Source organism: Nothobranchius furzeri, chromosome 8 (genome assembly GCF_043380555.1).
Source record: "Nothobranchius furzeri strain GRZ-AD chromosome 8, NfurGRZ-RIMD1, whole genome shotgun sequence".
In the NCBI taxonomy this organism is placed as follows: Eukaryota; Metazoa; Chordata; class Actinopteri; order Cyprinodontiformes; family Nothobranchiidae; genus Nothobranchius; species Nothobranchius furzeri.
In genome coordinates this window covers 48,781,265-48,808,158 of record NC_091748.1, presented here as the reverse complement: position 1 = coordinate 48,808,158, position 26,894 = coordinate 48,781,265, and the positions used below count along the sequence as shown (strand labels likewise).

General features: G+C 41.8%; 1 protein-coding gene across 3 annotated transcripts in view; it reads left to right on the top strand.

The window, feature by feature from the left end:
* Positions 1-26,894, top strand: part of ncanb (neurocan b) — a 248,084-nt gene that overhangs the window by 184,847 nt on the left and 36,343 nt on the right. For all 3 annotated transcript variants that reach the window (XM_015971620.3, XM_054730008.2, XM_070554098.1), the window contains one exon: positions 24,548-24,706. In XM_015971620.3, coding sequence (XP_015827106.3) covers positions 24,548-24,706 — 159 coding nt within the window. The remainder of the gene's footprint in view (positions 1-24,547; positions 24,707-26,894) is intronic.

The following is a 26,894-nucleotide window of genomic DNA, read 5'->3' as shown; positions in this document are numbered from 1 at the left end:
GTTGTTGTACTTTCCTTCAGCCATTGTGCATATCCTGTATCAGTTTTGTTTGCTTCACTCCCACCAGCTTCTGGGTGATTCTCAATGCTAAGGAGCCTTGCCTTGATGTCTTGGTCCCAGTTGCCTAGGAGATACGTCATCAGGAACCACCAAGGCGTGCTCCAATGTTCATGTTTTACCGAGGCGTCTGTTCTCTGTTTGTTAGCCGTTTAGCTAGCTGAGCAAGGATACACGGGAGCTGTCTTGTAGCCTAGCCTTGGTCAAAAAGTTCCCAGAATACAACACAGCATTTTCAAAAGGATCAGAAGCCTACAGCTACTTCAGGGACAAATTTCAAGTTTAAATGTAAGTCAATTAATTGTAGCTATCGGGCGGATATATAAAATGTTTTTTTTTTCTATATCAATTCAATTGAATTCAATTTAATTTTATTTATATAGCGCCAAATCATGACAAGAGTCATCTCAAGGCACTTCACATAACAAACATTCCAATCCAGGTCAATTCATTAAGCCAATCAGAAATAATGTTTCCTATATAAGGAACCCAGCAAATTGACTAGTGTCAGTGACTTTACAGCAATCCTCATACTAAGCAAGCATATAGCGACAGTGGAGAGGAAAACTCCCTTTTAACAGGAAGAAACCTCCAGAGGATCCTGGCTCAGTATAAGCAGCCATCCACCATGACTCACTGGGGATCGAGAAGACATAGCAGACACACACACACACGCACGCACATGCGCGCACACACACACACACACACCAAGCAATGTGTCTATGGTTACACCGTGATTTCTTAGTAAATATTCTATTTGCCGAGAGATAAACTTTATTGTATTCATCCTAGTGGATCTATAATTAAACGGATAAACTAGTAGTAGCACATCCAACGTCAAGCAAAGCAAAAAGTTATTATCAGGAGAGGGAGAATGTTTAAGTGGTTAGCAGCAGTGTGCTAGACGATGGCCCCCTCCATGAGGCCACCACAGCTCAGCAGAACATCATTGTAGCTTCTTCTGGGGAGAAAAACACTTAGAGAGAAAATGAAGTTAACAGCTGAAATAGCAGAAAATAACACAGTTAAAGAGCAGACTGTAGAAGAAAGTAGTAGAGTGTGAAAAGTGGTCAGTGTATCCTCCAGTAGTCTAAGCCTATAGCAGCATAACTACAGAGATAACTCTGGATAACCTAGCCTTTTCAGATGGAGGCATGCTGGAGGCAGGGCAAGGGAGAGCCGTCTTTACCGACTGTACACTCCACCTCCCTCTACTCCCCCACTTGTCCAGATCCAGGCTAACATCAGATTTTAACCATAGGCCCTATCAAATAAAAATGCTTTGAGCCTATTCTTAAAAGTAGACAAAGTGTCTGCCTCACGGACTAAAGCTGGGAGCTGGTTCCACAGGAGAGAAGCCTGATAACTAAAAGATCTGCCTCCCATCCTAATTTTAGATATTCTTGGAACCACCAGTAAACCTGCAGTCTGAGAGTGAAGTGCTCGGTTAGGAACCTATGGAACAATCAGATCACTGATGTATGATGGAGCTTGATTATTAAGAGCTTTATATGTGAGACGAAGGATCTTAAAATCTATTCTGAATTTAACAGGTAGCCAAAGTAGGGAAGCTAAGACAGGAGCGATATGATCTCTCTTTTTAACCCTTTGGTGCATAATGGTCACTACAGTGGACAGGTACTCAAAATTTTTATTTATTTATTTTTGCTATTAAGCACAGCTGTTGAAGACTTTATTGCATGTGAGCCCCTCCATTTGGGCTTCAGCAAGTCAAGCCAACATATTTCATGTTCAGAATGCACACTGTCCCCTGAGTTGGACATGTAATAAACTATTTGTAAATTAACAAAATGTTACAAAAGATATTTGTTGAAATTTGTTTCATTCACACCTAAATATGAATGAAAAAAATTGTTTAAAAAATCATGGTTGAAGATTTCATAATTCATGCATCAAAGGGTTAATTCTTATTAGAACTCTAGCTGCAGCATTTTGGACAAGCTGAAGACTTTAACTACATTCTGTGGACTTCCTGAGAGTAATGAATTCCAGTAATCCAGTCTTGATGTAATAAATGTGTGAACTAGTTTTTCAGCATCACTCCTGGAAAGGATGCTTCTAATCTTAGCAATATTCTGAAGGTGGAAAAAGGAAATCCTACAAACCTGTTTAACCTGGGATTTGAAAGACATGTCCTGGTCAAAGATAACACCAAGGTTCCTTACTTTGTTCTCAGAGATTAATGTAATGCCATTCAGGTCAGGCAATTGGCTAAGCAATTTCCTTTTCTGGATTTCTGGTCCAAAGATGAGAACTTCTGTCTCGTCTTGATTTAAAAGCAAAAAGTTTAGAGTCATCCAATTTTTTATGTCCTCAAGACAAGCCTGTAATCTACCCAACCGATTAGGTTCATCAGGGTTAATGGATAAATATAACTGAGTATCGTCAGCATAACAGTGAAAGTTTATCCCATGCTGTCTAATGATTTTACCAATTGGGAGCATATATATAGTAAAAAGAATATCCAAAGCAGTTATCTATATTTGGTTAGTTGCTTAGTAGTTGCAGCTTCAGTGGCTAGCGGGTAGTAACTGGCTTACATTTTTAATTTTACAAACATATATTCAATTTAAAAAGTAAAAGTCTCATTATATATTTATATTAAAACTTATACGTATAAAATATAATGTTATCTCCAATGTCACGATACAAGTCTGTTCCATTTAACTGTTTTCTTTGACAAAGGAAGGGCAGTGTCCTCGTTCTATTCTATTCTATTGAGAAACACTCTGTGTTTACTGCCTGTGTTGCTATAAGCTAACCAGAAGCATGTTGAAATGAAAAGGGGCATGTCTCACCTACTGTACCAGAGTAGAACAAACTTTTTTTGAGAGGCTGGTTTTCTAATGCGCATGTAAACTAGAATAAAGTCTCCCACCCTTTTAGAATAAGATCAACCTGAATTGACTTAGATGTCGGTCAGTGGTGTGCACGTAACCACACTGAGTGTGTTAGCCTGAGAATAAATTTTGCAACATTGATGGAAGAGATCCTTATCATCAGACCAACCATTTTTTTAAATTGCCCAAGGAATGTAACCTCTTCACACTCCGCAAGTGGACTGCCTGACAGGTAAGAGGTGGGAAAGGTTAATTTCTTGTCCCCAGCACTTTACAGCACTTTCACAACTATATCATTATATGACTTTTCTTAGCACTAAACTGTGTGTCATAATCCAAGACATAACAACAGCATATATTTAGCAAATGTGGCATCCCTGCACTATACGGGCAGAAAAGCACCAAATCATCTGCATATATAAGATGATTTAGAATCATGCTGCCCACAAGACATTATTCAACTGAGTTGATAAATCATCCATATATATGTTAAATAAAATCGGTGACAACATTCCTCCTTGTCATACGCCATTACAAACATTAAAAGGAGCAAATATAACTTTATCCCATATGCATACCAAACCACTAAAATTCTTATTCTAATTTTTGGGACACCTCTACCTAGCCTTAGATGCAACAATATAAATGTAGATGAGTTCATCCTTGTGTGTTTAAAAATACAAAGTTCAGTTCCATGTTTCCTTTTAAATCCAAATTGATTATCTGTAGGGAGAACATACATTTCTTCTTATTACTATTTAGCCTCCCAGCCTAATGCTTCAGTACAGGCACCAGCATCACATAATGGAGTCAGGTGGGACTCATTCAAAGATACTGATACCGTATGTTATCAATTGGACTGAATCTTATATTAGCTATATTTTATTCTTACATTTCTTGAATATGTATTATGTTTTTGTTCAATGCACAGCCTTTTATTCTTTATTCTCCTTTATGTTTTACACTTCTTTGCTGCTGTTGTGAATGTGTTTGCTGCTGTGACCCCAAATTCTCCCACGTAGGGGCAATAATGGGATTTTCTATTCTAATATCAGACATCATTGGTCATAATATTTTTATATATTTAGAAATTTTAGCTGTCCAAAATTAGGAATAAATATAGTTTTGTCTCTATGAATGACTAAAAGTACAAATATAAAAATGTCTGATTAGCATCCAGTTTCTCTAAATAATGTAAACAGGTCTTAAGTGTAACAGAATGAAGTATTACTGTATGGTGCCACCATCCTCTGGAGGGACGCATGCTTCCTGCAGGTTGAGTTTCAGCCTCCGTAAGATTTTTCCCCTGATCATTATTTGAGCTTTACAGTGATGCTTTTCACATAATGTGTCCCACAAAGTGAGTGATTGAGTGGAACTGCGGATTAATAACCTTAGCTTCAACTATTTAGTTCAGTTAATTTATTTATCAAGCACCTTATCAGCAGACCAAGGTGCTGAACACAACCACAAAACACAGAGTAAGAACAAATATAGTGTCATGGAAGATTAAAGGAAAGAAAAAAATAAAACCGATCATAAAAATAATAAGAGAAAGTTGAATAAAAATGTTAAACAAGATGAAAAACTAAAAGATGGAGGCAGTGTTGTTATTCCTAATGCATTTTTACCAGGAGATTGTTTTTCCACTAGGGACCAAACTGATCAACATGTGGCTAATATCTTTATTTCCAGTTGAACGAACCTCCAATGTAATTTACTACTTTTCTTTACAAGTTTGTATGGTAGGTTGAAAGAATAGCATCCCCTCAGTTTCATTTTATACCACAAGACATGTGATAAAGTGTTATAGTTTTTAATGCATTTGCCACTCAATTAGCACCCTTCTATTTGTTTCTATTTCTCTCATCATCATTTAATGGTTGCTCAACACTCCAGCTGCAAGCAGCCCTGGATAAGTCAAAGATCCTGTCTTAATGAAACTGCTCATCTAATTAGCTGGAACCAGGTTCTGCCTTCTTCTCAGCTGTTTCCTAACGGAACAAATGATCAGCAAACTGAAACAAAAAGCCCATGTTAAAAGGATTGTGCTGCTAATTAATCCCAAGATAACTGAAGGTGTATTTTAATACTGTTGTAGAGAGGATAACACTCTAGGATGCTCAGTTTTACATATAGACTCTGCATTCTTTGGACAAGAAGTAGACAACAGTACGTGGAGGTAAAGATAAAGAAGAGCACAACCTTCCTTCTGAAGAGGTGAATCTGGGGCAAACAGATTCATGTAGACATGAGTAAGTCAACAGCAACACCAGTGCAGCAGATGAAGCTGCAGTCTGAGACTAATGAGGAGAAAAACACAGTGAGGTGAGTAACAGCAGCAGGAAGTACGTCAGAGAGCAGATGGATTCCTACAGTCACTGTCTCCTGTCTAGCTTTCACCTTTTCCCTTTACATCTTACTTTCTGCATTATTAAGGATGAGAATTTGCACATTTGGGCCTGTAGATGTTAATGATCTGTGACCTAAAATATTTGCCCAAGCCAGACCTTTGTCCATTTCACCAAACAGTAATCTTTATCTAACTTTCAAGAGCAAACTGGGTATTGTTGGAGATCAAACTCTGTTTGTGGGTCTTGGAATCTGTTGAGGATGTTAGAAGTAAAGAGCTCCTAAAACTAAACTGTATACCTGCAGATGATCGTTGCAGAATACCTATAAGACAAACATTTCATGGCTACATTAGTTTACAGTAGAATAGCAAACCAAACTAGAAAAATTTGCATTTCTTGCAGAAATGCTGTTTGAATGCTGGATAACGGTAAGCTGAAGCTACTTAACAGCTGAACTGAAGCTGAAAGTAAGCAAAACCGAAAAAGATATCAAAAAGCCTCTTTAATATGTTAAAGGGACTTTACCGAGTTTTGAATTTTTATGCTCGCAATTGCCCCCGCAGGCCAAAAGTGTAACGGCAGCTTCAATAGTAGGCTCATGCATGAGGTGTGCATGCTGTACGTGCACACTCCTTAACGAAAATAACAGCTGAGACAGTCGTGTGTGTGTGTGTGTGTGTGTGTGTGTGTGTGTGTGTGTGTGTGTGTGTGTGTGTGTGTGTGTGTGTGTGTGTGTGTGTGTGTGTGTGTGTGTGGCCCGGAGGACAGAGGACAGGAGAACGCGCAGCTAATTAATTAAATAGTTTGGTTCTGTACCTTCTCTTCAGCACAGCCAACAAAGGTTTATAATTGGTCAGTCCCCCTGCATGCTCAGATCATTCCTTTCACTTGCTTGAAAAAATGTTCCAAAATGAAAATTGAACCCACATCTTTTTATCTGTGAATTCAATGCCGTTCGGCGAGTCTCAAATAAAAATTTGGGCATCTTACTGTAAAAAAAATATACCATGAATGTAAAAGAAACTCTAAATAAACTATGTTCACATCCAGAATCGAGCCCAGGTCTTCAACACGGGAGTCCGGCGTCTTACTAGGTGAGCTAAACCACCAGTGACATTTTCAGTATCTGTAATATTTATATCTTTGATGACAGCTGAAACAACGTTCAAAGAAGGATTTGGAGCGTAAATGGCTATTTTGTTGCTAATTTGCAGGAAATATGTAGAAGAAAGTAGCTAAGGGTCCTCAGAAATGTAGCTAGCTTTGTCACTAGGCGTTAGGAACAGCGACAAAGTCGCTGAGTTGGCACTACCTCACTCTCTGCTGCTAAAGCAACGGATAGCAAATGCTACGGGCGATGCGTGAACGCGCACGAAGCAGCCTGCTCGACCCGAGCATCTCTCTTTTTCTGTGATTTTACAGAAAAACAGGCAATCACAGTAAAAATGTCAGGGCTCATTCTACAGGACCAGGGCATTGCAGGAGAATGTATGAAGAAGAAATTTATTATTTCTATACATGTTTTGGCTGTCAAACTTCCATAATGCCCCTTTAAATAGGAGTCTTCAATTCAATTCAAAAATACTTTATTAATCCCAGAGGGAAATTGATTGCTGTAGTAGCTCAGAATAATAATAATCAAGTCATCAAAGAGTTATTGTATATTACAATGGCTGCTGGAAGGAAGGATCTCCAGTAGTGGTCAGTGTTGCAGTGAAACTGAAGAAGCCTCTGACTGAAGACACTCTTCCGTTGTCGGACAGTCTTGTGAAGAGAATGCTCAGGGTTGTCCATAATTTTTTTTGATTCTCTGGAGAATCCTTCTTTGCATTATCTCCTCCAGTGGTTCCACAGTCATCCCCAGAACAGAACCAGCCTTTTTTATTAGGCTGTTGAGCCTTTTCAGGTCCCTGCTTCTGATGCTACTACCCCAACAGACGATGGCTGAAGACATTACACTCTCAACAACAGACTTGTAGAAGATCTGCAGCATCTTGCTACAGACATTGAAGGACCTAAGCGTCTTCAAGAAGTGCAGTCTGTGGTGCCCCTTCTTGTAAACGGCTTCGCTGTTCTTTCTCCAGTCCAGTCTGTTGTCCAGGTGAACTCCAAGGTATTTGTATTCCTCAACCACCTCCACTTTTTCTCCCATGATGGAAACAGTGTTTGACTCCAACCTGTTTCTTCTGAAGTCTAAAATCATCTCCTTTGTTTTGTTCACGTTCAAGGTCAGATGATTGTTTCCACACCATGCCACAAAGCGCTCCACCAGCTCTCTGTACTCAGCTTCCTGTCCATCTCTGATACACCTGACAACTGCAGGGTCATCTGAGTATTTCTGTAGATGACAGGTCTCTGATTTGTACTGGAAGTCTGAGGTGTACAGGGTGAAAAGGAATGGTGAGAGTACAGTCCCCTGTGATGCTCCAATGTTACTAATCGCCTGGTTTGATGTGCAGTTCTTCAGTCTCACAAACTGTGGTCTGTTTGTTAGGTAGTCTTTAATCCAGGCGATAGTTGAGGCCCCCACCTGTGTCTTCTGGAGTTTCTGGCAAAGTACATCAGGCTGGATTGTGTTAAACACACTGGAGAAATCAAAGAACATGACCCTGACAATGCTGCCTGCTTTGTCCAGATGGCAGTGGGTTGGTTGAAGCAGCTGGATGATGGCATCTTCAACTCCAACTCCATGGCGATAAGCAAACTGCAGCAGGTCCTGATATGTCCTAGTTTGCTTATTCAGGTGGACCAACAGGAGTCTCTCCAGGACCTTCATGATGTGGGATGTCAGGGAAACCGGTCTGTAGTCATCATTGACTGATGGGCAAGTATTCTTTGGAACTGGAACAAGGCAGGATGTCTTCCACAGGACTGGAGCCTTCTCCTGGACCAGGCTGAGGTTGAAGAGGTGCTGCAGAATCCCACAGAGCTGCACTGCACAGGCCTTCAGTACTCTGGGGCTGACACCATCTGAACCTGCAGCCTTGTTCCTGTTCAGTCTCTCCAGCTGCCTCTTCACCTGACTTCTAGAGACAGATAAGTGGGAGGGGGAGGTAAATGGGGAAGCAGCATCTCCTGACTTGGTTGAAGGCAGATTTATAGAGAAAGAAGAGTCCATGACTGTGTTAGAGGACAAAAGAGGTGTGTGACCGGCAAATTTTGGATCAGAGGAGGATGGGATGTCTGATTGGCTGGGGATAGGCGAGGAGGATGCTGGGTTTGTTTCTGGGCTGAACGTATTGAAGAACTTGTCCAGGCTGTCAATCCTTCCTCTGCTTGAAGCCTGTGATCTTCTTCATCCCTGACAAGACATCTCTGATATTGTTCCTCTGTAGTTTGTTCTCCAGCTTCTTCCTGTATGCCTCCTTGCTGTCTCTGATCTTAATCTTCAGTTGCTTCTGTATACCCCTCAATTATTTCCTGTCTCCCGACTTGAAGGCTCTTTTTTCTCATTTAGCAGATTCTTCAGTTCACTGGTGATCCAGGGTTTGTTATTAGCGAAGCATCTCACTGTTCTGGTGGGTATGATGTTGTCCACACAGAAGATTATATAGTCAGTGACACATCCAGTCATGGCATTGATGTCCTCTTCATATCCTTGGCAGAGAGTCATCCAATCTGTGGTCTCAAAACAACCCTGCAGGGCTTCTTCAGCATCCTGTGACCATTTTCTCACAGTTCTTCTTGTCACAGGTTGCCTCTGAACAAGTGGTTTGTATTCTGAGCATAGACAGACAAGATTGTGATCTGATTGTCCCAGAGGAGGTCTTGTTTTGGACATGTATGCATTCTTTAAATTTGCATAACACAAATCCAATGTCTTGTTTTCTCTGGTGGAGCAGCTGACAAACTGTTGAAATGTTGGAAGTGTAGCAGACAGAGAGGTATGATTGGGGTACTGGGTTTGTAGCTTAGCAACAACGGAACTGATGGCATCACATGCACTTTCAGCAATGGCTGAAGGTGGAATATAAAGGGTTGCCAAGACAACACTGGTGAACTCTCTTGGCAAATAATATGGGCGACAACTTACTGCCAAAAGTTCAACATCTGGGCTGCAGACGACATTTCACTGAAACATGACCTGGATTGCACCATCTGTTGTTGGCAAGTACTGCCACTCCACCTCCTTTCCTTTTCCCGCTCCTCTTCAGATCTCTGTCTGCTCGTATAGTCAGGAATCCTGGCAGAGAGACGTTGGAATCAGGGATATGGTCCTGCAGCCACGTCTCAGTGAAACACATAACACTGCACTGCCGAAACTCTGGCTGAGTCCTTAAATGGGCTTGGAGTTCCTTCATCTTGTTGGCCAGTGATCTCACATTGCCCATTATGATCGATGGAAGAGATGGTTTAAGTTTCCTCTTTCTCTGTCTCTGTTTTGCTCCTGCTCTGCACCCACGCTTCTTGCGTTTTAACTCATTTGGGATTTGTGGCTTCAGTTGAGGTATTATTTCAGCCTTTCCAATGTTTATCAGCTGCTCTCGATTGTAAACCAGCTTGTTGCCATGGTTACACATCATAACTACTGCTCAAAAAATGAAAAAATAGCAGTAAAAATCCTCCAAACCTTGTGAGTTTGTTAAACTTTGAATGAAGTCTCAAAGTTAAAGGGAACCCAAAAGAGTTTTAGGTCAAAAAGTGATAGGAATTTGCTGAAAATTGACCAATCCCATTCATTTCAATGGGAAAATTGTCACAGAAAAAGATTAACAACTCAAAAAATGTTAAAGATATTAATGCGTAAAGTAATGGCCAGAAAGGGCTTAACGAGCTGAACATTTTGATGTGAAATTGTTTAAATAGTTAAAAATTTGAAGGAGTTTTCAAGGTTCGAAAAGTGTACGGAAGCAGAATCAGAAGAATAAAGATAACAGCATTCAAACAAATATCCTGTTTGCACAGTGATGGCTATAGACTGTAGCAGAATAATGGATGGAACAAAAAAGATAAAATTCAACTTCTTTATTTTTGATCTTATTTTTTGAAAGACCAAGTTCCCTGAGAAACAATTTTTTATTTGTAATTTTTTTATAAGATCAGTCACTCTGAGTTTAACATGCAGGATAAACACGAAAATAGTCTTCTACCAATATTTCCTGCATTAGACGCCTATAGAAAATAGATGGTGAAACGCTCAAATCAGAAAACCCCTCAGATCAACGTCACACTGAAAATTGGCATTCATGGACTCATCCATATTGGCTTGTGATGACAAAGGGTGTTGTTGGTTTAGCATCCAGGAGAGAGCAAAGTGTGTTGGCTATAGAAGCTAAATGTTAGCATCAGCAACTCCACCACACAGCAGAACTCCCCCAGGCTTGTGTTATTTGTGGAGATAAAACATCAACATTGCAAAGCAAACTGAGTCGGTGGTATGTTTGTGTTGCTGTTACCCAATCAGAGGCACATTTTTATAAAAAGCCTTTTATAAAGTAGCTTCAAGTCATGAGGTTTAGAAGCATCTGAACTCTCTGAAGTGCCCGTAATAGCTGTTCTCAGAGCAGCTTTCCTCATATTGAAAGCATTTTTCTAATATTACTTTTACATTGCTTGCCATTGTCGTTGCAGTCAGTGGAAGCACACAGAGACACACTTGTGGATGTAACTCTTCTCACTGGCAGAAACAGAGTATCCTAGGGTATTTAGATTGATTACCAGTGAGGCATTGCTCACTATGCTATTATATTTGACAGTTGTTGAATTTCACGCCAGACAGGGAAGCAGGAGGTGTGAAGCCATGTATTCTCATTCAAGGTGCACAATTAGATGTTGTTCCTGAAGCAACTGCTGATTTTCCTCTCCTGACTTAAACAGTAAGTTGGAATGGACAGAAAAGAGCTGTAAATTGTTAAAGAACAAAAGCATGATATGTAAAATAAAAGATGAAGAAGAGTTTCGATATTTCTGGTGTGTGTTAATGATCCCATCTGATAAAGAGGTGTAAAACAGTTTAATCTGTTGTCCTCCTGTGTTATATTTTCCTCCATAACATTTAAGCCATCTCTTGTAATAAATCTATTAAAACTTCATCTTAGGTTGTTATTACTTCTAATTTAAGAATTGACTAATTCAGACTAAACAAGCCGGAAACACTCAGCAGGATGTTGCTTTACATCAAACCAAATTGGCTGTTCTTTGCACAAGTTTTCTGCAGCTCAGTAATTAAGTTGTTTGCCTGAATTGCTCTTGATTATCCTCTTAAAGTCAAACATCGTGTCTCCCCTGTGGCTTAGGAAATAATTGCAATCACAATTCTGTTTACACATCTAAAACACATGGATCGACATTACAACAGAGGCAGTCTGAGATGGTGTTTGTGGCTTCTCTGTGCTGCTCAATCGGCATAAGGTATTTAGCTTGACGATCAGTTTTGATGAAAATAATTAAAGCTGCTTTTTTTTGCTTTGGTTCATAGTGAACTCACATAAATAAAGATAAATGAAACCTCAAAACCATTTGAGGCTGAATCGAAATGTATCCATTATCTTACCTGTTCTATCCTCATTGGTCCACTGCCCACATCCATGGCAGAAAGGCTGTGCAGGCCTTTAACGTGCAGGTGTTATGTTTCACATAACTTCTAATGAAACTAGGGATGTTTGATATTATCAGTTTACCATTAATGTTGACGATATCTGCATTAAAATTTCATATTGGAAAAAATCTGTTGATTTTCTGTCTTTTAATGACTCAACATTTGCATGCCATACATTTATTACACATCAAACTCTTCAGTTACTTCTCCTCTCTTAAAATGAGATATTTTAGTTTATTCGGCACAGCTTGAGAAGGCTCCTCACTGTGTAGCTAGTCAGCTAACAGCCCATTAAAGCAAAAAGAAGATTCTTCACCCAAGGCTTGCTTTTCTTATCTATTCTATTCAATTCAATTCAAGTTTTTCTATACAGTGCCAAATCACGACTAAAGTCGTCTCAAGGCACTTCACATAGTAAACATTCCAATACAGGTCAGTTCATTAGGCCAGTCAAAGGTTTCCTATATAAGGAACCCAGCAAATTGCATCAAGTCACTGACTAGTGTCAGTGACTTTACAGCAATCCTCATACTAAGCAAGCATGCAGCGACAGTGGAGAGGAAAACTCCCTTTTAACAGAAAGAAACCTCCAGAGGATCCTGGCTCAGTGTAAGCAGCCATCCGCCACTACTCATCTGACGTTCTTTATGAACGTTTCATCACTGTAACACATGTTACTAACTAATGAACACATCTTAGCATCACACTTGTGGAGAATGACATTCAGCTGCTGTTGGAGACCAAATAAATGATGGCACATTTCCTATGGAAGTTGTTGTCATTTAGCACAGAAAGGTATTGATCTAAGAATGCATGGTAAAAGATAAGTGATGTTAGTAACTTAAAACGCTTTAGTTTAGCTTTTTTATGAGAGGGGGGCACAGCGTGTTTTGGTATCGGTTTTTATCGATATCAGATAACAAAAGTTGACACTATCGATACATCAGATATCAGTACAAAGCCAGTATTGAGCATCCCTAAATAAAACCTTTTTTTATTTATTGTTACATAGATTTTAAAGTGCATTTCTGAAACAAACACAATGTTGAGCAAAATGGGTTTGCATGCAATAGTTTGTTAATAATCTAAATCTCCTAGGAGTTTATCCTGACACAGAATTAACTTTAAAATTCCAGCTCATATGTCTTAAAGGTTGGAAATGTAGAAGTCCCAGAATAATAATTCCTCTGATAATTGCACATCTGCACAAAAACGAAAAATGTTGTTCATGCTCTGGATAAATCTGTGTTGCCGGTGATTGTTTTGTGTACTTTAGAAAATGGTGCAGCTCCCTGTTTGATATTTTCTTATAAGCTTTGTGATTCTCTTAGTGATGTTTTAGTTCATTTAGATCACAAGACAAAACAAATTCACTGGTTTTTAAAAGAGTGACTGGAGCAGCTGGTTTGGGGATTTTTAATGTGTGAGGTTCCACCTTGTTGATCCTCCTCAGACCCCTGTTCCGAGTACTTTTATTCCCAAAGGAGGGTTGAGGTTGCACACTTTAACTTTATCACAGATAAATATCCATAATTATAATGATTCAGTAGCTTCAGTTATCTTAATTTACTTCCACAAGGCTGATGCATCACAAGGCCCTGAACTCCTCCTTTTACTCTCTAGGCTCTAGCGATGCAACGGTTCACATGATCCGCCCGGATCTCGCTACAGTTTGGCACACACGTGGTCTGCGGATTTGTGACGTGGGGGACTGAGACACCATCTGTTCACTCAAAATGAGAAAAGCACAGTGTTGGTCATGGCAGGAGGGGGGGGGGGGAGTTTGGAAAACCACCTGCATTGTTTAAGTCACGTATATTTGAATATTTTGGCTTCCATGTAAAATACAATGATGACCCTCACTGCAGGGTTACTGAAGAAGTATTAAACACATTGTGTTATGGAGGGATGGATGTTTGTTATTTGTTTATTTTTTCGTAGGTGTTACGGCCAGTGGCCTTGTGTGTGTGTGTGGTTTTTTTCTCTTCTTTCTTGTTCAGTTACAGGTGAGCGGCAATTGTGGATATCTGCCAGCGGGCTACACCCTGGAGTCAAATGTCCACCTCTTGAAACACTTCCTGCTTTAAGTTTCCAGCTCCAGAGATTGGACAGAACATCCAGCCAATTATCCAATGACTGAACAGCCCTCTCTTTATAACATGGACAACATCCTGAGAAGGCGCAGCTGGTTCCGTCTGAGCAGCTTGCCATCTTGATGGGTGTTTTGCTGTAGCTGTGCTGTAGTTTTGCTGTGCTTTGAAAGCTTGTTGTTTATTAATTTTGACCAGCCTTTGTTGAAGCTAACAACTTGGTCTTTAGAGCTTGTATTTTGGTTGCTTAGTTTAGTCTACATCCCACTTTTAAAGAAAGTGGAAGATGATCTTGCAAGATGGAAATCCTTACCAATATCACTCATGGGGAGAGTTGCTGCAATTAAAATGATGGTCTTACCCAGAATAAATTACTTATTTTCAATGATCCCAAACAAACCACCAGCTGACTGGTTTAAATCTCTGGACTCCTCAATTACCAAATTCCTTTGGCAGGATAAACCTCCACGAATTAGCTTAAAAACGCTTCAGAAAACCAAAGGCAGAGGAGGACTGGATCTACCCAACTTTTATTATTATTTCTTAGCCAACAGGCTGCAATATATACCAAGATGGTTGCAAGATAACCCACTAGATGAGTCCTGGTTAGATATAGAACAGACACTTTGCAATACGATAGAGCTTTCAGACTTACCATTTATTAGCTCAAGCATAAGAAAACATGAAGGCTTCAAAAGTATTAGTATCAGCACCTCTCTGACAGCATGGTGGGAGTATCTTAAAATGACAGAGTCTTCACTAGTACCATGCAGACACATACCTATCTGGAACAATCCTGACATTTTGCAAAAGAATAAAATGATGAACCTTCCGGACTGGACAAATAAAGGAATCCTATACCTGGAACACACATATGAAGGATTGGACTTCATCCCATTTAATAGAATAGTCTCCCAATTTGGAATAGATAAGAATAGCTTTTTAGAATACCACCAAATTAAATCTGTAGTCAAACAAAAATTTAAGCTCAATAAAATAGAATTACAAACACCACCAAGGGTATTAGACTTCTATAATCTCAAACCCCCCAAACTACTGTCTAAAGTATATAAGACACTGTCCAAAAGACGATAGAATAGTAATCCCTACTGAAAAATGGGAGGTGGATCTATCAGTCAGCTTTGACCAGGACTTCTGGTCCCAAACTTGTTTAAAAACTTTTAAAATGATCAGACACTCCAATTTACAATTAATTCAGTACAAAATTCTACACAGAGTACACTATACAGGTTATCGGATGTTCAAGATGGGGTTTGTGTCATCTGTCACCTGTACACACTGCACAAACAACGTTCCTGACAATTACATTCATGCACTGTGGTCCTGTCCACTTGTCTAGGAATTTTGGGGTAGAGTGTGTGAAGACTTGCCAAAGTCTCTGAAATGTCATATCCCAACCACCCCCTGTCTTTGTTTACTGGGAAACCTGGATGATGTCCCGATTGAAACATCTGTGGTTCACGTGGTTCTGACTGCCATATGCATCGCTAAGAAAACTATCCTCTTGAATTGGAAAAATAGAGAAACTCTCTGTATTAACCAGTATAGAAATCTTTTGTTAGATCATATTGCACTTGATATAGCCTCTGCTTCCACTTCAGATCAATCTCTCTGGGCTCCTTTGATCGGTTCCATCACATAGCGAGGGTGGGGGGCCGTTGATGTTGTCCTGCGGGATGGTGTGGGTGGGTGGGGGGGGGGGGGGGGGGGGGTCTGAGTTTGGAGTGTCCGGATGTTCCCTGGAGGTGGGTTCACTGTGGGTGTCTGGGACTGGGGGGCCGTTGCCCCCCTCTGGAGGTGCTTGGGTTGCCTCGGGGGGTGGACTACTGGCGGTTGTGAGTGGGGCCCCTTGGGGATCTTGGCGGCGACCATGGGTCACTGCCTGGCAGCTGCAATGCCCCTGAGCGGGTCTGGGTGGGGGCCTGGGGGCTCGGGGTTTGGGGGTGGCCGGCCCTGTGTGGGGATCTGGGCGGGGCCTTGGGGGTCGGGTCCTGGCATGTATGCTGCCGGGAAGAAGGCAGGAACATGCAGCAGTGCCTGGCCCGGGTTCGGGGGCCTCAGGTAGACCTTGGCTCCTCTGCCGTTCCATCACAGGGGAGGGGGAGGTCCAGGAGGGGGAGGACCCAACCTTACCTGGATGTCCCATGTCTTATATATTCTGGAAGTTGTGCAAATGCAGGGATGGGAATAGATATTCTGCTGGGGTGGGGCTGGGTTGGTGTCCTCGGACTCCGTGAGGCTCTGTAATGCTGCTGCTTTGGGCCCTGGCAGGATGGGCTGGGGTCTCCATGCCCTGGGTGGCAGTTTGACAACAGAGGTGCCTATTGGGGCCAGTAGGGGAGTTGGCTCCCTGGAGGGCTAAGCCCAACCAGCCATTCCTCCCCATCCCCGCATATTTCTCTCCTCCTGCTCCCTCACATCATCACACAAACATACACATAGGACCTTGGGGGGTGGGCAAGTCAGGGAGTGCAGATATGGACCCCATTTCCGCATTCCTGTGACAACCTGCCCCCCAATTTCATTTACACCTTATACACTTCCACTGACGACATTCCACACAAACACACACTTAGGGCCTTGAGAGTGAGCACATTCAACGGCATTTGGCAGGGGGATATTTCAGCCTCCTCCCGGGTGCCGTGCCCACTTCCAATTTTAAACCGCACTTAGACACTGATGGCTGAGGGTGTAAGTGGGGTTGTGCGGTGGCATCAGCTGGCATAGGCCGGATGATGCCCGCACTGCCCACTCACCACAGCCATGGAATACACCTCATGATCACACAACACTATATTGGAGCAGGCGGAGGGAGCCTAGTGGTCTTAGCCACATCTGTTGTTGCTTGGCTTCCTGGGGCTGGAGGCTAGGAGGGAGATCTGGCCGTCTGGTTGGGGTCTGGGGTGGTAGGTTGCTGTGCTCAGCGTTGGGCGGGGGAGCCTGCTCATCAGCACCCCAGCAGGAAGGGTCAAACTCTGGTTACCGGTGATGGTTGTATCCAATGTGCAGCAGTACCGGGGCCAGAGTGAATAGGGTGTGTATGGGGAGCATGAGTGGGTGTCTGGCGTGCATTTTTTGCAAGTCTTGGGTTGTATGTGCATGTGTGAGCATGAGGGAGGGAGTGTGTGACTGTGTTTGTGTATGACTGTATATGTAAGGTGGGGCCTTTGACTCCTCCCCCCTCCTGGAACTTCTCTTGATGATATAGATCTTCGTCCCCCCTCCCCCTGCCACACCTGGTGTGAGGGGTTGTGCCTTGGTCTGCCTGAGGGTTGATGGCAACCGGGTCTGGGGGTTTAAGATTTTGGCATCTGCCGGATAGATCCCGGTGGCTGCCTGGTGGGGTCTGGGTCCCTGGGCTCTGCTGGGTCCCCGGCGGGGGTGGTCGCCCCTGGGTCCCGGGTCGCTGGGTCCCGTGCTCGGCCAGCTAGGGGGTGGGAGGCTGCGGGCGGGCCTGTGGGCTTGCCGCTGATGTCTCCCGGGACTCTGCCGGCTGGTGGTTGTGGCCCCCCGGGGTGATCCTCTGTGCCTCTCGAGGTGGGTGGGGGCCTTTCTGGTTGCAGTCTCCTTGGGGTTCCTGTGTTCTGGGGCAGCGCCTGGATCTCTGGAACTTGGAGCTCTTTTGTGGACCCCCCCCCCCCCCCCCCCTCCTCCTCCTCCTCCTCCTCTCTCCCCACCTATTCTTTTCCTTTCTATTTCACCTCTGTCTCCGTGTCTGGTCTGAATTACAAAGCATTCAACAACAATAACAATAAAGTTTTAAGTATCAGGCGTGACATTAAAAGCAGACACTTTGATGCTCCACCTGAGAGTAAATCTGTAAGGCTTGTCACCAGCATTCAGACATCAATTCTGCTTGCTTCACAGCCAGACAGGACACGGTCAAAAAAAAAAAAAGATTCCAGCTCCAGAGATTGGACAGAACATCCAGCCAATTATCCAATGACTGAACAGCCCTCTCTTTATAACATGGACAACATCCTGGGAAGGCGCAGCTGGTTCCGTCTGAGCAGCTTGCCATCTTGTTGGGTGTTTTGCTGTAGCTGTGCTGTAGTTTTGTTGTTCCTTGAAAGCTTGTTGTTTATTAATTTTGACCAGCCTTTGTTGAAGCTAACAACGGTCTCTAGAGCTTGTATTTTGGTTGCTTAGTTTAGTCTTCTGGTGGTTCATTATTTTCCTTAAACTCTGTGTGTATCCTGAGCTTTACTTTAAATTGGCTGAAACCACTTTTCTTTAAGAGCTGAAGGTCACTGCTTTGAGCACCTGTATTTAATTTGGTAGTTTTTGTCCTTTTGTGTAATTTATTCAGTTTGGTTTTTCTGTAGCCCTGAGACTGTAGGTCCCTCATCTTTGTTAATCCTTACTTTATTTTGTAAACCTTACAATAAACCGCTGGACCTTTTTTACCCTGTAACATCTTGGGTTTTATTAATGTTACTTCCTTTCCCCCTGGATGATCTGGGTCATAACATTAAATGGGGGCTGGTCCTGGACATATTAATTGATCATGTGACCTTAGGTTTAGTGGAAGTAGAAAAGGGTAAAGGGTAAAAAAAAAACACACAAGGCCACTGGCTGTAACAGTAGGTCATAAAATGACACCACACCCGCTTGTGACTGTTCACTTCATAATCAGGAAATGCTCTTATGATATAGAATCCATCATTTGCTTAGTTGTGCAGCAAATCTCAATTTGTTGATTTGAAGCATGTACCGACTCACATCCTATAGATGGATTAATTCATCCTTGACCGACATACACGCATTTTCATGTTTGTGTTTTCGTTTTATAGTTTTCATCCACTTGTAAGATTTGCACGTTTTTCTGCATTTTCTGCTGAGGTCTGTGTCATTCTTTCCTGTAAAATTCCTTCAGAACGAATGTTCACACTGGCATCAGTCATGTAGCTTCCTTACTTTAGGATCCATTACTCCTAATTGGAAGGATGACACAAGTAAGATGTTCCATTAATTAACTCCATCCTTTCATTCCTTGCATGAACCAATTATTATTAATAACTCCTCGGCAGTTTGAACGTTCCTCACATATCGTCACTTTCTGATGCAAACTGTCAGCAAATTCTTGAAAGTTCTACCCTCCCTGGACCACTGTCATCTGGCCTCTTGAAAATGGCACAGTGAGCTGTCAACCTTCAAAGAGTCCCACAGGGTGGAAGCCAAATGACTACACACTCACTCAAACACACAAACGCACAATCACACAAACACAAACACATGACGTTTCATCATTCAGAGGATCTAAGAGAGCCGAGGATGAGATGTATGACCCAGCGATGTGAATAAATGACCCAATCAGTCTGTGGGAAGTGCATGGCCTTTTAGTTCCTAACTGCAGTTCACCGGAGTCTGTGGGAATATTAATCGCTGGAATGTGCCCCCCCCCCCAACTCTCTCCCTCTGACAGCGGGAAAATGAGAAAAAGGAGACGACTTGAATAATGTCTAAATATTTGAAGAGTTTGATGTGATGTCGGGCTTTGAGCCTCACTGTCAGCGAGCGGGAGACAAAATCAGTAGAGACCAAGTTGAAGATCTGAGGGGGAGAAAACATGCCTGTTTGTTTTTCATCAGCCTTTTTTCTTCCTCCTCCTTCGTCTTTATTATTTAATCTCACATTTGCGTTGGCGTCTTTGTTAAAAACAGCAGAGCTCACCCTTATTTACCTTCCTGTCCTCACGGGGCGTGTGTGTGTGTGTGTGTGTGTGTGTGTGTGTGTGTGTGTGTGTGTGTGTGTGTGTGTGTGTGTGTGTGTGTGTGTGTGTGTGTGTGTGTGTCGCTTATGGCTTATCATTCAGACCTTTTAGTTGAAGCTTTAATAGAGACAACATTGTGCCATCCGACACTGTGTGAGTTATCCGATCCCTTCCTGTCACACGGACTATCTTGTTCCTGTAGATAACATCCATTCCTCTGTAGTCCTGAGCCAAACTGGACCAACTCCCAGTGTCAATATGCTGCACCAGCTCTCATGCTGGGGCACTGAGAGAGAAGGTCACTGCATTGTGGCTGATCTGATCACAAGTTTTCACACCTCCAGAAAGAGCTGTGCTGCTCGTCCCACAGAACACAATCCTTGTCATTTGTTCCTGACTCATCAAGCTTTTCAGTGATGAGATTTATTATCAGGAGCAGTAGTAGCATACAAATTCAGCATGATATCATTGAAAATGTCCAAATTGTCTCATATGATTTTAGTTTCTAGCTAGTATATCGCTTTCGCTTTTTATTTATGGATGTACTTCATTTGTAGGCATTTGTCTTATTAATCTATAAACTTAGTTATTTTATTGTACACAGATTTTTTTTTCTGAAATCTGAGAGCGTCCCCATTTTAGGTTTTGCGGAGTCCCACTTAGCTGCTCCAGTTCAGGGTTTTAGAGCAGTAGAGCCAAAACCATCGGCCTCTTTCATTACCTGAATGCTGGAGGAGGAGACACTGTAGAGGACTCATTGTGTCCTGATGTGTGAGGCTGTGTTGTTTTCTATGAAGCCAGGATGAAACTCAAATGTGTGACAGTGAAGCTTGTGGATGCCAGTGGGATATGAAGTCCGTTGGGCAAACAGATGAAGGGAATGTGGGCTCATCAGCAGAACACACCTCTGCAGCTCATTGGTTCTGTCCAGATGTGTCGGATGATCCCATCTCCTTAGAGCCAGGGATCTTTTTCATACACTCAGTCCTGTTGAGCTCACTGTTCAGCCTTTTTCTGTAGACCTGCTTTCCTCAGGCATCTCTTTAAATTGTCTCTCCTCCTCAGAAAGGATTCTTCCTCTAAGCTTCCTTCATGTCGGTATTTCTTTCTCTTCAATAACATTAAATTTGCTCTTTAAATGAAAAGGCATGTCTGTTCTTGGGAGCTAGGAGGTTTATTTTACACAGAAGTCTCTGAAAGCCTTTATATGTTTTTGACGTGTAATAAATGGTATATATTTTTCAGTTTGATTTGGGATTTATACGGCCTTAGCAGAGTTCACATGCTGAGATACTTATTCTCTGAAGCATAAAGCGTTCAGAACATGAATTATGGCCATGTAGAGATTGAAATCTCAGTCATGGGAGAGATTTAGCTCTGATATTGAGCTGGTGACCAACCCAGTTCGTGTTAAACCCAGACTGGGCGATGTTGCTGACGACAGAAGCACTGATCCAACAGGGAAGATGAACTGGTTATTATGGCTGACTGCACACTAAAAATGTGCTTAAAGTAAAATAAAATATGCATTTTTTTTCTGTTATGGCTTTACAGAGGTTGTTTTATTAAAGGGGCATTATGGAAGTCTGACAGCCAAAACATGTATAGAAATAATAAATGTCTTCTTCATACATTCTCCTGCAATGCCCTGGTCCTGTAGAATGAGCCCTGGCATTTTTACTGTGATTTCCTGTTTTTCTGTAAAATCACAGAAAAAGAGAGATGCTCGGGTCGAGCAGGCTGCTTCATGCGCGTTCATGCTCAGGCATAGCCCGTAGCATTTGCTATCCGTAGCTTTAGCAGCAGAGAAAGAGGCAGTGCCACTTTGTCGCTGTTCCTAACGCCTAGTGACAAAGCTAGCTACATTTCTGAGGACCCTTAGCTACTTTCTGTAGAACTTTCTTCTAGATATTTCCTGCAAATTAGCAACAAAATAGCCATTTTCGCTCCGAACCGTTCTTTGAACGTTGTTTCAGCTGTCATCAAGGATATAAATGTTACAGATAAAAAGTATGTCACTGGTGTTTTAGCTCACATAGTAAGATGTCGGACTCTCGTGCAGAAGACCTGGGTTTGATTCTGGATGTGAACACAGTTTATTGAGTGTTTCTTTTTTACATTAATGGTGTATTTTTTTACAGTAAGATGCCCACATTTTTATTTGAGACTCGCCAAACAGCATTGAATTCATAGATAAAAAAGGGTTCAATTTTCATTTTGGAGCAATTTTTCAAGCGAGGGAAGGGAATGATCTGAGCATGCAGGAGGACTGACCCATCATAAACCTTCGTCGGCTGTGCTGAAGAGAAAGGTACAGAACCAAATTATTTAATTAATTAGCCTGTCCTCTGTCCTCCAGGCCACACACACACACACACACACGAGACTGTCTCAGCTGTTATTTTCATTAAGGAGTGTGCACGTACAGCATGCGCGCCTCGTGCACGAGCCTACTATTGAAGCTGCCGTTATGATTTTGGCCTGAGGGGCGCAATCGCGAGCATAAAAATTCAAAACTCCGTAAAGTCCCTTTAATATTTTTGTTATTTTTTAGTTGAAATCAGCAGTAGACTAAATAGAGATGTCTACACACATTTCAGAAAAAAGGTCATTTTCTGTCTTTATCACAGTAAAATCAGAAAAGCTGTAAAAAAAATCATTTGGTTTTTGTGGGATACCCGTCTGTGTGCATGGCCTCAGAAACAATTCAGACTTCAATGTAATAACCCTTCCTTTTAACAGTCATAAGTTTTCTGATCTGTTGATGATCAGCTCCTGTTGAAGCAGGAATTGTTTTTCTTCCTTGCAAATCTCCATTTTAACGAGACAATGTGTAGTTTTAACCATTAATTTCTGGAAATAGCCATTAAACTGTTGTTAAAAATGAATTAAATGATGCCCAGCTGTTGAAAAATATTGGTGGCTTTGTAACATATGACCATAAAAATCAGGTCTTTGGCAGTTCATTTGCATCTTATTTTCTCAACACATGTATGCAACCCTGTTGACTACTCTGCAACTAAACATGTGCCAGTTCTGTGATTATCATCATCATCATCATCATCATCACCTTTATTTATAAAAGCACTTTACAGATATGTATTATGTCACCAAGGTGCTGAACAAGACTAAACTAAAAAAAAGATAAAAACAAAGAACATATAGGAAACCAAATAAAAAAAACACAAAACATCAGTTAACACGCACCACCGCACAGAGGAGTGGCTGTTGTTGGTGACCAAGTTGAAACAAACACAGTTCAAAACTGCTGTTAGAGGACCATGGGATAAGTTTTTTAATCTTAACATTAGCTTTGTATACAACTAGGCCCCCTCCAAGCCTTTTAGTACTCAGAACATTGATTAAAACACAGTCAGCCGGAACTAGTTCATTAAGGGCAAAGGACTCACCAGCAGGAATCCATGACTCTGTTACACAAAGAATATCCAGACCATGTGTAACAAAAAATCATTTAATATGAACATCTTGTTAGCCACCAACCTATCATTGACCAGGCCCCACCTCAAACAAGATGAAGCATTAGCTCCAGTGATAGTTGGAGCTCTATTCACTGGTTGATTCAGCAAGTTGATTCCTCTTTGATCAAACCGCTGGGAAGGAGGGGGGCGACCACCGCATTCACCTGGACAGCCAACAACAGGGACGAGCCACGAGCCAACCGCCACCCCAGTATTTTAGCAACTTGACATGTGCTGGGGAACTTTTTGGTATTTCTGAGCTTTCAGAGTGTTATTTTTTTAAATATGTTTTTTTTATTGCTGGAGGGGGGAAAAGCTGCACAACAGTTTGGCACACTGTGGTACAAATGGGGTTGACACCTTTCTGTTTCACATTTGCACATCACCTGATTTGTTTAAATCCAACGAACTTTTGAGTTTACCCAGTGGAACATATTCACACACTGTTGCTCATAAGACTGGAAAAAACTGTGAATGAAGAAAAGCTTAGACGGTCCATTTTTTTAGGCTTTTATTCCATTTTACATCAAAGTAAACTTTTTTTCACATGAATGGACTACTTTTCGGTTTTCTACTTTCTACTTTTTCAGCTCATGGCCTCCATGGCCAAAACTAGATCCCTCTGCATGTTAAGTAGGGCCCCATACGGCCCAATTTGGCAGCCAGAATTACTGGTGTTGCTTCCCATTTGCTTCGGAAGAAGCTGAGTCCATTCTCCTGATCTCCATACAGCTGGGGAAGAGGAAGGAAAGGGCAGAGGGTGAGGATGAGGGGAAACTGGAGGTGGCTTCGCTGACAGATAAACTACATGACCACAAGCACCGAAGTATAAAGATGAAAGCCACATACATGTCATGTTGGCAGCAGTGGCACATCTAACCCCCAGAGAGATAAAGGAGGAGGGAAGAGATGAGAGAGATGAAGGGAGAGAAGCCGAGAAACGGGCGAGGAAGTCAGCATGCTGACAGGACTGTGACGGGGCTTAATTACCAGGCGAGCACAGCACACTGGAAGCAATTTCTAAGGATTGTTGTCATTTGAATAGATTAAAAGGCCTTTTCACAGGACTAAGCTGTCTCTCCACCAGCCTGCTTCCGCGGTGGATTAAAAGTCAGGTCGAAGAAGGAAAGACTGAGGCTGAGATGGAGGTGTAAAGGCAGAAAGGAGTGTCACAGAGAGCATTTCAGGCAAAATGGAACAAAACGGGGAAAGGGAAGGCACACGAGAAGATACTTCAGGTCAATTTGATTCGCTGCAAGACAAAGGGAACATGGTATTAACAAATACTAAAAGGTTAAGGGTGCCTTTCCTCGTAATTCTGAAAGTACTTACTCAGTCTGTGCTCAATAATGTGGATGATTTTAAACCTCTGTGTGGGTTTTGGGGATAAAATTCCTGTTTTTCTGTTAACTCTCCCTTCTGTTGACCCTACAGACACCGAGGGCTGTGAGCACTCATGGAGGAAGTTCCATGGCCACTGTTACAGGTATTTCAGCCGCAGACACACCTGGGAGGACGCTGAGAAGGACTGCAGGGAACACAACGGCCACCTGGCCAGCATTCACAGCACAGCCGAGCAGAACTTCATCAGAGGTGCGTGGAGGACTCAGGGGTCTCACAGACAGTGCTGATGGATGCTCTGTATCTATTTAAGGAAACAGGTCCTTCTTCAAGGATGAATAATAATAATAATAATAATAATTCCTATGCAAATAAAACGGGGGAGGGGGGGGGATTTATACACATCACTTTGTAATAACAACAGATTTGCTGTCCATGTAAAAGTCTTAGCAAAACGTGTTTCCCAAAAAATTAATGCCTCTAAATAGTTGTGCATCCTGAATCTGGAGGCTGCAAGATATTAGGGTTTGAAAGAAAAGTTTTCCAAGCGTATTTGTCACGATCTGCCCCTGCCCGCCTGACCGTGTTCCTCTCCTGCCATGATTACCCTTATTGTTCTCACCTGTCCCTCGTTAACCTGCCCATGTTTCCCTAATTAGCCCTCTGTATTTATACCACCTGTTTTGCCCCTGTCCTTTGTCAGATCATTGTTGTTGTTTGTTGGTGTTCCTGTTCATCCCATCCTGCCATTAAACCATTTTTTACTTTTACTGAAGCCTGCATTTTTACCTCCTGCTCAGCTCATCCACACATGGTCCGCCGTCTCCACCTCGTTCACCGTGACAGTATTTCAATCTGGATGTTTGCCTTAAAACAGTAGCTTTTGGATTAATTTCAATGAGATTTTTAGTTATATGGACATGTTTGTTTGTTGTCATAGATTTTAATATCCACCTTAATTTTAGGGGATGAGGAAAAGCACTTCAACGTTTTTGTGTAAATACAATTTGAGGTATTTCAGAAAGTCATGACACAAAAATACTGAACATTTTATTCTTAGCTAAACGTACAATATTTTTTGAAAACCCCATGAAGAAGTATTTTTGTCAAATGTTATTCTTGCATTAGACCTTCAAACACATTCAAAAGGCTTTTAAAGTAAAACAAATACCACACCATACCACGCTTCATTTATAGAGCACTTTAAAACCACACAAGGCCAACAACCAGTGTGTTGAACAACAACGAGCATAAAACATCATAAAGCATTTCATTAAAAAAATAATACAATGGCAGCAGTGTAAACAACTACGTCAGCGCTATCAGACAGCAAATAAATTATAAAAACCATTTTTAAAGGCCTCACATAAAAGCATAATAAAACAGTTGTAGAGTCGAGGCTATACCCAGCTAATAGAAATGAGTTTTCAACTTTGATTTGAAGACTGCCACAGATGAAGACTGCCTAATGTGCAAAGGAAGATCATTCTAGAGCTTGGAGGCAGCAAGCAAGAAAGCTCTGTCCCCCCTTTTGGGGCCGCGAGCAATGGCTAGCCAGCTGGCCCAAGTCACTTACAGGGGCAAAAGGCTTAAGCAATTCAGCCAAATACACAGGGGCCAACCCATTCAAATTTTTCAAAACTAACAATAACATTTTAAAACAAATCCTAAAATCATGGGGTAACAGTACAAAAAGGCTGAAGCTGTGGTAATGTGACCAAACTGTTTCTTTCCAACTCCAAAATAACTTACTGATATGTTTAAAGATAAGATAAGACTTTATTGATCCCACTGTGGAGAAATGTGTGCGTTACCACAACTCAGGCAGATAGCAAAGGAGTACAAAAGTGACCAAGAATGCAAAAATAAAAAAGACAAGACACTATGTACAACATGTAGACACACTCACAGTAAGCGGTGTGCATAGGGGGTTGTGAAACATTGTGGAAGTAATAATAGTAAAGCAATAATATTTAATTCATAATAATATATAAAATTATCAACTGTTCTGCTACAATTACTTTTTTACTGGCCCAGTGATAGACATCTTTAAATACATTTTAAAGACCGAATTAGCAGATAAAATGTTTTACTTGTTATTTTTGAGATAAGATCAGCCACTCAGACTTTAACATGCAAGTTGACTTGAAAATAGTCTTCTACCCCGTTTCCTGTATTAGCCACCGATAGAAAATAGAGCTCCGGGAGTTGACGTCACTTCTCCCAGCATGCAACAGTTCAAATCGAAACGGCGCCATATTGGCAGGCAGAAGCCCGCAGCTGGACTATTTGTTATTGTCAGAAAACTCAATCAGATGGGAAATATGGTAGATTCCTGTTGTGCCCCAGGATGCAGAACAGACGAGGACGACATAAGGAATGAGCCATCTACAGGATTCCCCAAGATCCGGAGCGCCGCAAATGTTGGATCATTGTAATA